Raw genomic sequence first — 15,936 nt, 5'->3', positions numbered from 1 at the left:
TGTGCCATTGGGGGGGGGGGTTGTTTTTGATAAAATCTTCAGGGTGGACCGAACGAAGGAAGGATGTGTTTTCCAAGTATTAGATCAAAGCCTCCTTCACTTCTGAATTCTGATACTAACCCAAAGCCTATCCTTAATGCAGTTCTTATCAATAATCTGCATTAAAATGAAAGCCTATTGCATAACCCCCCACCATGGTAAGAAAAATTAAGTCAGAGAACTATTACCATTCTGGAAAGCAGCAAAGCGCTAATTCTACTCGACAGTATTAGCGGCAGAGTGGAAGCCTCAGGCTGGAGGGAGAAGATACGATGAGAAAATTGAGTTATATGGGTATGAATTAGAATAGTCACTTTTAGGAGTGTTCCTTGTGTATGATAACCACTCACTACAGATAATACGGATGGTATGACAACAAAAGGTTGTGGTTCACTAAAGTGAAAGTGAAAAGCCAAGTGAAATTAGAGGCTCAGTGGAAAAGTGGTACAATTTGGCTGCATGGCCGATCCAAGCCGCTCAAAGGCCTCGACCTTCATGAAACATAAAGATTGGATTCTTTATAGAATACGCAGGAGATGACATTTCCACTTTTACACAACATCACAATACTTCAAACAATATTCTTTGTAGAAAGTATCTTCTACAATGAAATTTGCAGTGATAAGCGGCATAGTGTCATAATAGTCTCATTATTGGCCCCCAATAAGCTTGTCTATCTCTCTCCAGTGTGCAAGACAACCATATGTCAGGTCATGTGTTCTGTGTACAGTGTGAGTGGCTTAGGTGTAAATTTACATATTATTTGGGTATAAGTTCCGACGAAAACAACTTACATCACGGTCATAGAAAGGGAAATAACCAGAGGACAACCTGAACCACTACGTTCAGAGGGAATTGACACCTGCAATAGCAACGGCAAAAGGTATTTTGCAAGTACAAACCAAGTTATCAGTAAGATGATTCTTCAGACATTACTAAATGCTAGTCTGTTCAGTAAACATGGAGCGATATGGCGAGTGAGGGACCATCTGACTGTGTCAAACAAAGAGAAAGCACGGTGGGGACCGGAAAAGAGGGAGGCGAGATGGATGAGGCCACGGCGAGAGGGTCACGAGGTTGAAACACACAGAAGAGACAAATAAGCACAGAAAGGAAGCGATAGTAATGGTGCTCGAAAATGAAAAGAACCATCCCATTGTGGCCACAAGACAGGATAAAAGCAACACTGAGGTGTTTCTCATGTTACCATAAATATTAATGATTATTTTCCGAGTTAATTCGTTTGTTGGTTCGTTTAATCGAGTAATCGCTTCAGCCCGAGACCAGGGTCCAGGGTTTATATATAAGGAAGCCCGCCCCTCTGTGACATCACAAAGGGGCAGTTTTACCACGCCTTTTGAGGCCGAGCGTTTTGAGCCATCCCAAACTTCTTCTAGGTTAATTCCCAAATCAGCCATGAAACTTTATGAAACTTTATCTAAAATATGGCATCATTATCTGAAACTTTGGCATCATTTAACACGAGAATACTACATTCTACCTACATTTATAGGTCAGAAAAGTGGAGAAAGCATAATAGGTACCCTGTCAGACACCTAAAATATAAATCCTGTTTTACAGTTACAGTGGTGTGCAAAAGTTCTTGGTTTATTATTTTTTGCATGTTTGTATTTTTGACATGAAGTTGTCCAATACCCCCATTAGCAATTTAGCGTATCAACTGCGACTTACCCCTTCCCTTCGTCCCATGAGGAGAGCTCGGGTTGAATTTTGGTGATAAGGAACATAGTTCAAGTTAGTTGGTGGGGCTACTTAAGTTTGGTTCTCATAACAATATGCGCTCAAAAGAGTAATAAATTTGCACCACAAAAAACGGACCAAAAAAAAAATCAGACCTAACAATCACTTACCTTTTCTCTTCTGGCATATCACTGCATGCTATGGCCTGTCCATTATTGTCTATGTGTTCCACAGTGTTCGCATGCACGGATGAAGATGCGAAAAGCCGCGGCAACGCAAGAATCTCGTTGTGGAACACATACACAACAATGGACGGGCGATACAACAGAAGAAAGTAACGCAGAGCGATTGTATGGTCTGATTTTCTGAGGTCTGAAACACATTAGACTAGTTAAAGCCTACCTATCATTGATGATCTGTTCCAGACACTTTGTGTGCTGACCAGACATCTACGAATAGCTGCCAAGTCACCCCCCCTGCTGTGCTGAGGTCAGACAACAGCCGCCAATCATCCTTTGGCGAATACATTTGCGCCACGGGGAGGATCTGCTATTGCAAAGAGCTACGCTTTATTCGGCAACATTACACATATCAGGAATTCTGTATAACTCAAATCTGGCTAGGAATGTAAACACACGTCAACCTAGTGTGGAATATTTTGCCTTTTTAAAATTCCGCACCTTCCCCGAAGCACGTTGCCTTGCGGTTGTGTAAAGGACACATTTTTACCTCAACACGCGACTGTAAAGAATTTTCAAAAACATTAATATTTGTATTTCTGAAAGTGAAATCACCTGCCTGCTATAGACCCAGCTAAAGATTTACATAAGAGTTATAGTGGGAGGTTTTGTGGTTAATGATAGTAAACAAATGGTAAGAAATAACTTTATTTGTCAGTCAGAATAATAAACTTTGTGGTGCTGTGTGAGACGTTTGTATGCAGTGTGCGTGTTAATGTGTAAAAGAGAACGCCGGGGTGTAATGGAGATTGTTCTGACAGGGCCTGAGCTATCTGCTGAGAGAAGAGCGCCAGTATCAACTTTGAGAACTGGAAATGGGTCGGCACTGCTGATTAGCTGTGTAGCACTGATATGAATGTCAGCTTTGCTTTGTGTCGCTCTTCTTGAAATGCAAGGAAGTGGCAGAAATTAGGGTGAAGGTCGTAAAGAGACTTCCGCCGTGAGTCCAAAACATAAGAAGTGAAATGTTAGCAACAAATATGTGAGTCACTCCTGAGACGCCTGACTAGTGATGAAAGGTAAGATGGCAGCATACAAGACAGTGACAGAGTTATGGAAATCTAAATTAAGAGCAAAGCAGTACAGCTACACTACTACTACTGCAGGAAATAATAAAAATAAAGGACAATACACAGTTATTATAACAGCTTCCTGTCCTCCTCTACAACAATGGTAAGCCATACTGTTTGTATTTTAATTAATATGACACTTTACACCTGTAGGGGAAGCTTGGGAATATACCGCCAAAAAAAATTTCAGAAATAAACTGAACTTTAAGATTCCCAAGTGGTATAATTTGAAATCTGTACATATGCCTTTAAAGTAGCATACAACTTTGGAATTCACAACGCTGTCAAGCATATCAGCTCGTCACACAAGACCGCAGTTCAGTTACCGGAAAAGTTTTGATTTTCCTTTTACTTTGTCACTTTTTGGAAAAATGTACACCAAAAGACAAAGCAGCCTGAATAGGAAGTTTAAAAGAAAAATGTTTTACATTACTTAAGCTCTTTTTAGCAAATCTAAAAATAATTAGCGCCTTTATAATTTGTCAAGGTGAGGACAGTCTGTTACTGTTTATATACGACTTAATGTCAATAGTGGGATGTTTGGAATGTTTGGAAGTGAGCCCTGAAAGAAGTTTGGGATGGATCAAAACATTCTGTTTCAGAGGGCGTTGTCAAACTGGAGGTTTGTGATGTCACACATGTCATCATTTCTGATGGGAGAAATTGATTCGGTACAATGCTCGAATGGTTAGCGCATAGCCACACAGCTAAGAGACCTGGGTTCGATTCGAATAATGCATGTTAGGTTAATTGGTGACTCCAAATTGTCCATAGGTATGAATGTGAATGGTTGTTTGTCTATATGTGCCTTGTGATTGGCTGGCGACCAGTCCAGGGTGTACCCTGCCTATCGCCCGAAGACAGCTGGGATAGGCTCCAGCATACCCGCGACCCTTGTGAGGATAAGCGGTATAGACAAAAGCAAGGTACCACTGTATTTCCTATGGGAAAAATTCCTTCAAACCCAAACAAATGGGCAGCCATCCAGTACCCTGGAACAGATTATGGTTAACGCTGAAGACTCTGAAGGTTAATAGTCATTATGTTACTAAATACTCCAAATGTCATGCATCACGTAAAATGTCAAGGAAAACTATCCTACAGCACAGCAAGAATAAACAAACAACATAAAGTGCATAGTCTATCTCAGGGTTCCCTGCCCATCTTGTTTGCCTGCAAGCTGAGGGAGGAAAGAAACAGTGGGGGGGATGTGATGCCACCCCTCCCTGTGAGACAGACAAAAGAGCAGCCGAGTGAGCGGGAGAGAGTGAAGGACATAGACAGCCTGGGAGAAGACAGGTGGGAGGGAGGACAAACAGAGGACGGCAAAAAGAGCTGGTTGGAAGAAGAAGAAGAAGCAAGGGAGTATGTTAAGCCAACAGTGCCAGAGGCCGGTGACGGATAAAAGGCCACGTGAGGGGCCGGGACAGGCCATACCGACAGACATCAGACGGGAGGGAGGGGGGACCAGACAGAGCTCATGAAAAGACCATTCAAGGTTATACATGAAATCAACTTCCTATAATGCATATGATTCTCAGCTTGCTGATATTACATTGCACAAATCACTGGGGCTTTTTTTCCAGTGTCTTGCAATTCAACATCACAAATCACAGCATTGTTCTAAAAAAAACTCAATTGTGGCCTTTTGCCTGCAGACATGCTGTGGCCTGAGAGCAAATCACAAAAAGCTCAATGTGCTGGAAAGCGGTAGTGCGCGTGATGGCCAGGGTGAGCGAGGGGAGGAAAGAGAGGACTAGGGAAAGGATGAAGACTGAGAAACAAGTCTTATAACAGGAGATACTGGAAATACACCAAGAACCTACAAAAAGGGTACAATGTAGTGATGATAAATAGAATTAAAGTATTAAGTATTAAGTATTAAGTATTAAGTATTAAGTATTATGTCAAAATCAAACATTTTCAAGATACATTCATCTTTCCATCTTGCTAAAGTAATTATTTAACACCTCTTACCTGTATATTACAAGTCAAGGAGGTCAAGTTACTTTCACTTTATATTAGGGGTGCACAGTAATTACTTCATTATCGGGCGGAGATGAGGAAATCATTATGCCAATAAATGCCAATAACTCTGATTACCAATAATTTAAAAAATGCTCCATTGAGGCAATATTCTAATATTATGCTTTACTGTGGTGGTGAGCAAGTTTTTGGAACCAAAGCGAAGTTTTTTTAATTTTTTTGTTTTTAATAAATGTGTTTTTTTGTTTTTTTGTTTTTTTGGAAAACCTGATGCGGCCCAGTTTCACCCAGACCCGAGCTCCAGTGGCCCCCCAAGTAAATTGAGTTTGAGACACCTGATGTAGATACCGTTTTGAGTGATCGTCAATCAAAAGACTATAGTCAGGCATCTTATATTGTAAGTTCCATGTCACCCAATGAATACAATGCTCACATAGCTTGTGGCTCTTGTTATGTAATAATAAAACACATCCGCCCTGGTAACGAAAGACGAGTTTCACTTGAGGGACCAGTCATGTGTGAATTTCGTCGAGTTAATACATCTGTATGACTATCTTCCCTTCCTCTCATTTACAATTCACCGTCTTATATCTCGAAATCAAAAATAGCTCTGACAGCGTCTATGAAAACTGAGAACTGAGAACATCCTCAGGGATTCACTTGTGCATGTGTTTTGTCTATGACAGTTTATCTTAGACAATGTCATGTCAGCAGCAGCAAAGACCAGTGCAGCAGGTCTACAGTATGTGTGTGTGTGTGTGTGTGTTTACAGGACCTGTCAGTACAGGACCTGGTTCAGCTCACCAACTAACGCCATATGTGTATTAAGCAAGTAACAGGTGTGTGTCCTTGAACATCTGCAGAGCCAAAAATGACAACAACAACAACACATGCAGATGCTTTCATATAAAGATTAACCGTGCGTTGCATCATTTTAGTTTAATCCCTTAAATGTGTCTGTATTTCATTCAGCTAAAAGCATGCTGACCTACAATAGTATGAAAGGTTGTCTAATTTTTAGGAGCAACGCATAGAGGGATAAATGCCTGTTTGAGGCAGATAAACATAGGTTCTAAATCAATAGGCACATGCCCACCGATAAGTAAGCCTTATATGTATATTTTTTTCCAACAGAAGAGTTTTAGAGTTAATCATTTGATGGGATGACCCCCAGGTTATATAAACTATTTAATGTTATGAAGTGATGTGAGCCTGACTGAGTAAGGTCCGTGTAGCGGAAGCGACAGTTTAATTAAATAAGAAGGGAAAACGCACTTCAGTCCATTACCTAAAAGCCAAATAGAATTTGACAGCTTACGTTCAGTTAATTTTCCCTTGAGAGAGGCTTTTTGCAGCTTAAAATATACAAAAAAAGAAAAAGATTCACTATATAGTATAACATGTATGCCTTGGTAAATATGGAAGCCGGTTACCGGTACTACTATTTTGATGAAGATGAAGAAATTGAAAAGGATTTCATGATTCCAATTTTAAGGCACTGAAATCAACAACAGTGACTGGGCATCAACAGAAGTGTCAGGAGTCATAGAAACCATTTAGACCAGGGATCTCAAACACGCGGCCCGTGGGCCATATGTGGCCCGCAGGACACTAGTTTGAGGCCCCCGCCTTGATATGAAAGTTTAATGTTAGTGCGGCCCGCGCGAGTTTGATATGTATGGTATCATGTACCCAAAAAAAATTATTACGTTTTAAATTATTATAACTGTTAATAGTTATCCTCCCTATCTGTGTGGAAGTGGTAAGTTTTTTGGCTATTTAAGTTTAAAGGAAATAACTTGAAGGCTACCATTTAGGTCGCTAGCTCTCTAGTTTGCGAGTTAGCATGTGTCTCAAGACCCTGAAGTTGCGCAATATGTTGTAAATAAATAGTTGTGTTTTGTCATGTCTACAGGGCTCTAATAATACTTTGTTAATTTTAATCTGAAAAAAATAATTTGTCTACCCACCAACTATATGTGGTTTCTTAAGTTTTTATTATTTGCCGTTTTATTATTATTATTATATTTATTTATTACTGATTGATTGATTTTCTTTATTCTTGATTTGTTTATTTACTTTTCATCTTATTTTGTGCAGAAAAATAAAAATTAAGATATTTGACAACAGTGGAATGTTTTATCAGAGCTTTTATTGTAGAAAATCGGAACCAAAGCACTGAAAAAGTTTGTATATTTTTCTGTTTTTAATAAATTCGTTTTTTTTGGGGGGGGAAACCTGATGCGGCCCAGCCTCACCCAGACCCTAGCTCCAGTGGCCCCCAAATTGAGTTTGAGACCCCTGATTTAGACTGAACTAGTGATTCTGGCCGCCAATATAGAGTACTATATTCTCCTTCCAGCAGAAGGCTGGATTTAAATAAGCAGGTGTGGTGTGTGTGTGGTCGGATCAGCAGAAAAAAATATGAGCTCATCCTGCTTCCAGCTGTTTCCATAACAGCCCCACCCACTTCCAGGTATCTTACCGGGAAAAGCGCCACTTCTCGTTCACCTCTCCTATATGCCTGTCAAAACAGGTGCATATCCAGCCTGATGTCGTAATAACATAGTGAGAGATGGAGGTTAAAATGTGAAAGCCAAGGAAACCGTGTCAAATATGTGTGATTTATGCTATATGCTTTTCCTTCACCTTACTCTTTAATCATTAACACCACAAAGAGGCACAAGAAGACGCTAACCCTTGTTCAATCTGTATCATTTCCACTTTAATGTTTTTCAAACGTTCCAAAACAGAACAACTAAACAACATTATTTCAACATGCTCCTAAATTACCCCAACTCAACAACCCCCAACAAAACCACAGACACTTTTGTTTCTCATTTCAAAACAATGTGATCAACAACAATGTCGTTATTATATTTGTCAATTCCAAGCCATCGTGTTTGCTCTGTGCAAAACTGTTTGCTCACAGTGTAACTTGATCTGCCCATGTTGACATGAGGGGCTCTTTGTGGAGTTTTTCTTAACCTCTGTAGCCCAATTATAAATACTTAGAAGTCACACCCTCACACACAAACAATCACACCGTAAATACACACAGAACCAATGTGTTGTAAAAACCTCTGCATATATTTCAAAGGTAACATAACTGATGACATGAAGACCTCTTATTATGGCACAAGGCAGTTTTGACTATAATGCTATCGTCAAGATCTTCAAGTACTATATGCTACAATTATTTAATAAGTTATCCATGTTTATCCAACATATGTTTGTAGGGCCAACATGTCTTTTGCTTCTAATTATCCCTCAGCAGAGAATAGCTCTTGAGGTTCAACCCAGATGGGAAAACAAGGGGGCTGTCTGAGAGGGAGGGGAGGGCGGAGGAGGAAGGCAAACAGCTGTAGTTTGGAAAGAAGGAAGAAGAATGAGGGGGAGAAAAGCAGGGAGGGTGTACGATAACATTGGGGAAACATGTTGGATTACTTTACACCCATAAGCGGACATTGAAAAGACGCCTCTCTGGCTGTAAACTGCATTTCAGCAGTCGTACATGAAATAGCTGAATGTCAAGTGTAAAATCCATTCATAGATTTCATGTGGTTTTGCTATTGCGTCATCTCTTTGCAGCTGGACATGCAATATAGCACACACACTTTGTTTATGTCAACAGGTCTAGACTTTGCCGTTTCCCTTTTCAGATCATAAAAGACACCCACTAGCTGGAATGGAGAGTTGTTTGCTCTTGTCTCAGTGATGCATTCAAGTGCAAGCTGAGAAACTGGTGGCAGTTACGGATGACTTTCCATATCTCTGCTTAAGCGATGTACCATCTCTGATACTTTTCTTATTCATTGCAAAAGTGTCATACAAACTTTTGGGGAATTAAATATTTCATTATGTTGATCCTATTTGGCCATCCATCCATTTTCTATGCCACTTATCCTGATGAGATGGAGCCTATCCCAGCTGAAATGTACTGATCACTGCTTCCAAGATATGTCAAAAAACAGCTTCTTGCAGAGAGAGAGTTGACGTTTAAGTAGCACAATAGCAATGGGGCTGGGATCAATGCATGTGGCCCAAAGGCTTTGGGAACTGCCATAATGAGGAAAGGTTAAGGGTCAAGGCATGTCAGGGTGCAAGACTGCCGATGTTGACAAGTTACGGCGGCTTAATGTGGGAAGGGAAATTACGAAATCACTGCAGTTTTATGGCACTGAATGAAAGATTTGAGATATATGGACATCTTCATTGGCATGGGCGAGCAATAGCAGTAATTGTTCATGTTATGGATGAGTCAATACTAGCATAAATCTATTTGCTGCAGTACATCCTCTAACTCATGATATGAAGTAGTATAATAGGGGAAAGGAGGGGGGAATGAGAGACGTAAATGAGCAGTTAGAACTCATGCCGACAATGACGTGAGAACACGGGTTAAGATGTTTACACTTCTGAAACACAACATGATGCCCCAGACAGAAGTGGGTGGTGTTTGCCAGGTTTGCTTGGCTGGTTGGTTGGTTGGTGAGGGTGTGGTCGCCAACTGCCTCACCAAAGGATGTGGGGAAATGAACTTGCAGTGAACTGAACGTGATCTAGGTTGCGGCTGTCAGACAATACATGCCATTGTACTGTCCAGGCTGCAGTGCGCCGTCGGCATCGCCATAATGCCCTTTAGTGACTCTACCCCTCCACCCTCGGGGGTCGAGGCCACACGAGCTTCAGAGGAACTGCACTTGAGCCTTGGTTTTAAGTCGACATGTCTCTGTTATGAAAGAGCCCAAGTCTTCATTACTGCATTTCAGACAGTAGCAGGGTGCACCATGTACAATTGTACATAATTCTTCACTTGTTACTACGCCTTTGGTACAATGGATGCCCTGTCAGCACATGCACATGTGTGACAAGATAAAGGTGTGCGTCCTTATTATTGTGAAAAAAAAAATAGTCCATAAAATGTGTAGTCAATTGACGACAGCTCGTCACAGGCTAAGCCAGAATGTGTAATCACTCACGTTTCATTCTCATTCGACTTTTGTATACATATTTGCCTGGGTCTCACATATTTGCCTGGGTCTCACTATATCGGTATATCGGTATAGTATATCGGATGGCCGCATCGTGGCCTTTGATCCATCTTTGATCCATGTTCACAGCCAAAGCTGAAGATTATAACATCTTTGTATGAATTACATGTACATGAGCATGTACAACGAAATAAAAAAAAATCTCAAATCTGTAGAAATGCCTTCTTGTTGCTATTAGCAAGGTTAAGAAACCAAACGATAAACGTAAGTGCAAACGATAATGACGTCACATGCTATTGAAATGTATGGGAACTTGCCGACTTGTCAATAGCCTGTGACGTCATTATCGTTTGCGTTTACGTTTATCGTTTGGTTTCTAAACCTCCCTAATAGCAACAAAAAGGCATTTCTACAGATTTGAGATTTTTTTTTATTTCGTTGTACATGCTCATGTACATGTCTGTAATTCATACAAAGATGTTATAATCTTCAGCTTTGGCTGTGAACATGGATCAAAGAAAGTTCCCCCATGGCATTGCGCGTCCGTGTAATGAATGTGGCGGACATTTTCCGGTATACGCATATAACGGATTTCGCTTATATCAGACAAAACCAGTGGGAACAATTGAATCTGATATATCCGAGGTTTACTGTATTTTTCTTTCAAGAAAATACAAATGTATTACAAATTTGGTCTTTTTGTATTGTTCTTTCTATCAAATGATACATGTAGAAAAGTCCTGATGCAACAACTGTTTTCCACAGGATTTTTTAATCAAGGGAATACTTCTTGTATACACACATGATTACTCAAGGAGCAGAAGAGTTGCCCCTGGTTTCCAAAAGCCTGAGGAGAGAAAATCTTCTTTGAAATGATGGACACAACCCTTGAACTCAACTCAATGCGAAGTATGCAATAAAGATGCCACAACTGTTTTGAAAAGGCTTAATAATCCCACCTCTAGTCAGTGTATCACAGGAAGTGAAAATCACATTGATTGTTACTGCACTGTCCACCAAATTCACCACCACAGAGTCATTCAGAAAATGGCAATCAGAGTCAGGTCCATGCCCAAATATAGAAAATAAACACAGAGCTGGCGAATAGATTCAGGATGGTCGGTTTAGTTTTGATCTTCTCCATTTTCGCAACGGCACTTCGGAACAAATCCGCCCTGCTCGATTCCTTTGATTTGGAACCTTTCCAAGCCGCCTGGCCAGCCGCGACAGCGTCCTTCCGCTTTCTTTCCGAACGCACAAAGCAGTAAACATTTATGTATTGTTCGTATGCATTGCTCGGTGAGCGTTGAATGGCAGCAATTCTCTTTTTGATGAACAAAAATAGGTAATCGAAATCACCGGGGTCGGCCATTGTCTGATTGTTGTGTTGGAATGCGAAGCACGCAGAGCTACGTGGAGTATCGCGTGGACTGGTACGCTGTCGCGCTCGCATACGACGACAGGGGACCAGTCTATTCGTGCTAAAATTTGACTGCATCCCGCGGTTCGAACATACAGACATCGACATTTTCTGGTTTTCAAAAAAGCGTACGTTGATGTCTTAACCCCCTCTCCCCCTCGTACGGTTTTTACGCTCGTGAAAATGTTGAAAATTATGGATGGCCCCTAAGGCGTTCAACATAAACATGTAATGTGTTCAGCTTTAAGATAGTGATGCTATCACAGGGTTCTTCAACAGGTAGGTCGTATGCTAGCAGTGGCTCACCAGCTTGAGTAGTTCACCAAAGAGTATTTGCTTCACCTCTTAGTAATTTTGAGCACACTGAGTGGAGAATTGTGTGTGTCAACATTTGTTGACAGCCAGACAAAAACAAAACATACAGACAGTAAGAAGAGATGATATGAGGAAGCACTCGTGTGCTTCTTTGTATAGGGAAAAAAAGGGTTTGTGACGTGACATCACATGGTAGCAAGTAAACGGTCCTGTTTGACTAGATGTCTGATTTAAAAATTAATGACAGGAACGTTTCAGTGTGCGTCTTCAGGTACTACACTGTCTCTGAATGCTCTGCTTTGGACTGTGCATGCATGCCTGAAAGGAAGTGCTGAGGGGAAAAGAAAAAAACAACTGCGTGCATATCAGTCGACTTATGTCATGGCATTGCCTTGTAAGGAGTACTCACGCATTCCTGAACATAGACCATGTAAAAACATGACACATAAGACAAAACACCACAGATCCATCAGCATAGAGTACTCATCATCACACTATGAGCATATGTAATGCAGTGGGGCTTGTGGTTGTGTGTTTAATAGTGCCTTCCTGCAGGGCAAACAAATAACACAATACGCCATGGGAACTCTGCAGCCAGAGTGGGCTTTAAACCAGAAATAGTAAATATAAATCATGTAACCCAGTGTTTAGACTCAGGGAGAGATTTACCGCACTGTTGCTGTCTTGACGTAAGCATCTATTGTATTTTCTTTATAGGAACCAGATTTGTCATTTAAATTTGGGTAGTTTTTATGTCGTGTGAGTTTTCAAAAGGCATAGCCACATGAACATAGGTATTTTTTTATGTATGTTTTGGCTTGTTGAACTGATTTTAACTTCAACAGACCTTGGGGCTGATTCTTAGTCATTTATCACAGTGAAAACTCTGGTCTACTGAAAACAGCAGACATGCAGTCATGTGAAAAAAACGATGACATGGTGTCGTAATTTTGCAATTTTGCATAGTGTGAGCCATCTCTTCTATTTCTGAAGCGCTGCACGGCACAACAGATGAAAATTTAGCACCTCTGTTCTTATGCTATTGTTTTTTGGGGTTTTTTTTGGCAAATACACCACATACACCTGACTCCCAAACTGATCAATGGATCAACACACTGAGGTGAATCTTTCTGGCACTTTTGTACAAGACTGGTTGCTTTCATTGAACCAAATGTAGAACAATTATATCTTTGTTGGAACACTACTGTGTTGCCTTGAGACCCCACCACGTCAAAGCTAAAAAAGTGTTTCAAGTGGGAAAAGTCAGTTGACATGAAGCTTTTGAAAGCCGTTTGATAACAGCCAAACACATCGGAGCCATAATTAAACTCAGACAAACTCTCATTTTACTACCCACACATTACACATGCTCAGCTCATGAATTCCTGATGCAAATAAAAACAAAGAAAGCCCTCATTAGCTCCTGCAGAAGAACCTCCCTAGCCTCAAGTCGTGGACGACTTGGTCAACCGTGGAGAGATGAATCTGACAAATGTGTTGTGTCTACTAAGAGCAACTTCCACCAAGTTACACAGATCAATACAGTCGGTTAGAATTTCGTTGATTCAACTCGTTTCACTTTTTCAAATATACAGTAATTAATAAGTCATGCCGTTCCGTGCATCATTACACAAGTCAAGGGAAGTTGAATTATAGAGCACAATTCATACACAAGGTATAACAGGCAAAGGGTTAGTTAAAAATATACATATTCAAGCAAATGTTCAATTTTTTAGCCATAAAGTTAGCTAAATAAACTAGTGTCACTAGGTGTCAGTAATGCAACCCCACAATGAAACATCACTTTGCACTTCTGAAATGCCATTGTGTTGTTAAGCAAACATCAGTGGAATTTCTTTATCTTATTATTATTTCTTTAATTTCACAAAGTGAGCCCTCTTGGATTAATATAAACTTTTTGATGTCAACGTTGAAAGCTTATGATGTATGATACTATTCCCAGTAAAATGCTAGATAGGTTGACTCTACTAATAAAAAGGTAAGTGGGTATGGTCATGCAACGTGTTTAATAACAAACACCACTATTGTGCCTGCCTTTGCTTCCACCAAAGTTCCACCAGAGTGACCTAGTATGTCGTCCACCCAAGGGACCTGCATTTTACCAACAACATTATTATGATGAAGGTGACTTAACCCAATGTAAGCGTTGTGTCCACCCCTGAAAAGCACAAGTATCCAACCCTAAATTATTAATAGGTGACAAACTATCTAGTTCCAATTGTACCGAGTGCCTGGCAGTTCCTCCAGGCAATGTACTAGGGCCACCAAATATCCTTAAAACACAAATGCATCAAACCAATAGACTGACCAACTGGTAGATTCAAGACATTTACATTGGAAGCTTGGTTACTGCCATTAATTTCCTCCAGAAGGTCCAATTTTAAACAAAGTGGATGCAAACCAAATACATTTTCCCAAGCTAATAGGATGCTAACAAGGTTTTGTTGTTAAAATACATTAAGAACACAGCTGGAGTCATGCAGTATATTAACAACATGACACGAGGCGCGCCATATTCTATTCTAACCAGAGAATGTACGCAAACCAAGGCAAATTTTCAACATCAGCTCTGCAAACTGAACAATGTACACGACAAAGTGTACATCAAGGTTCCCTAAAACACAAGTATTAGTTAGCTAGCTGCTACCAAGTGAAGAGACAATTAAGAACATAGCTAAGTGCATTTACATATAGAAAAACAGACATGGCTAAGGGCCATTATAAGATGGTTGTTTCTTTGTTTGTATCAAGTTAACTATATGGTTAACAAATCCAATCCAAAAATCCATAAAATATAGTACTGTAATATGTAATGTGATGTGTTTAATGAAAATGTGCATCATCAAAAGAAAGGGTTTCAGGCAAATCACTGAAAATGACACATCAAATTCATCATTAATGAACTTACTTGTATTGAGTCGTTGGCCATCGCGGTCCCTGTCGCTGTGTTCAAACAGCCGGACGACCTGTGCTCATGTAGGGGTTGGTCCCCCTCGTCAATGGGCCGTCACCCCTCGGAAACAATAGCACACAAAGATGGATGTTGCCTCAACTTTGTCCAAACAGCCTGTTGACACAAAGGCGGTGAAGAGGTAATCCTCGTTTTGGGTGGACCCACCCTTGGCCGTTTTACCGAGCCTCCCTCTGACACTGTGTTAAAAAGCAGACATAAGAACGTGTTCACTCCGTCTCGCGTTCAATCATCCAAACCGCACCACAATGGCAGCTGCAACAATGAACCCTGCGGTTAAAATAAAGCCCCCATCGGTGCCTCATTCTCGTCCTGCGGCTGAAAAAGTCACATCCGCGGCGGGTATTCACTGAAAATAGCAAAAGAAAAGCCACCACTTGTTCCGTGTGTGTGTGAGTTTGCTCGCTAGCACCGGTATTGGTAACATCCGTGAACCGCCAACACGCCTCGCTCTCCGAGGCGCTTCCCGTGTCACGTGACACTGGACGCCGCCTGTCAGTGCGTGAACGAGCGTGCGCGCGGCTGTTAACACACGCCGTTTTTTTAAAAAAACATTTTCAGAACGAACACACATAACATAACACTCTCACGATATCCTAACGCACACGACGGTTTAGCAGTAAAAAGAGCGTACGTGCGTGTGAGTGTTCGACACTGCTTGGCCATTCATTGTAGCCCGGCAAGGCGCGCGGCCGAGTGAGTCACATGACGTGTGGTTGTCAAGTCAACCGTAAAGTGTGATGTCAACCAACTGTTGAAGAAAGGACAGCACTATCACCAGAGTGGGTGGTCATTTGTGTTTAATTGTTTAAATTAATTTCCTGTGAATAAAAAAAATTGTTTTTTGCTGTTTTACCTATTTAGCTAGCATTAGTCAGATTAGCTCAGTCTCCTCCAGGAATTGCATTTGTATGTTGGCTAAAAAGATATAGCCTGCTGTGTTTCCATTTGCTTTCTGTACTTACGCACACAAAAATATGCAAATCATATGTAAAATCATATTAAAATCATATTAATCATATTATTATAAAACTTAGATATACTTTACAGAAGTTAGTGTGCAGCTTGGAAAGTAGTATAGATTTACTATCCCCTGACAATAAGCTCAAAACAACATAATATTGATGATAATGACGATAATTATGTAACTTAACATACATATTTTTTGGGGAAAAATGCT

At 40.6% G+C, this 15,936-nt stretch overlaps 1 protein-coding gene across 3 annotated transcripts in view; it reads right to left on the bottom strand.

Annotated features, from left to right (window-relative positions):
- Positions 1 to 15,309, bottom strand: part of pkn1a (protein kinase N1a) — a 32,715-nt gene extending 17,406 nt beyond the window's left edge. Inside the window, exons 1-2 of one of the 3 annotated variants that reach the window (XM_078793350.1) lie at positions 15,001 to 15,309; positions 14,694 to 14,935 (exon numbers count right to left, since the gene is read on the bottom strand). Coding sequence is in view for 1 of the 3 variants with exons in the window: in XM_058048107.2 (XP_057904090.1) it covers positions 14,694 to 14,714 (21 nt within the window). In the remaining 2 variants the exon portion in view is untranslated. Of the gene's footprint in view, positions 1 to 14,693 lie in introns of all 3 variants that reach the window. The other 2 variants (XM_078793349.1, XM_058048107.2) reach the window with 2 other exon arrangements.
- Positions 15,310 to 15,936: the final 627 nt, after the last annotated feature.

Source organism: Doryrhamphus excisus, linkage group LG9 (assembly GCF_037039965.1).
Source record: "Doryrhamphus excisus strain RoL-2023G ecotype Guam linkage group LG9, RoL_Dexc_Guam_v1.1, whole genome shotgun sequence".
NCBI lineage: Eukaryota > Metazoa > Chordata > Actinopteri > Syngnathiformes > Syngnathidae > Doryrhamphus > Doryrhamphus excisus.
This window is presented reverse-complemented; position numbering and strand designations above follow the sequence as displayed.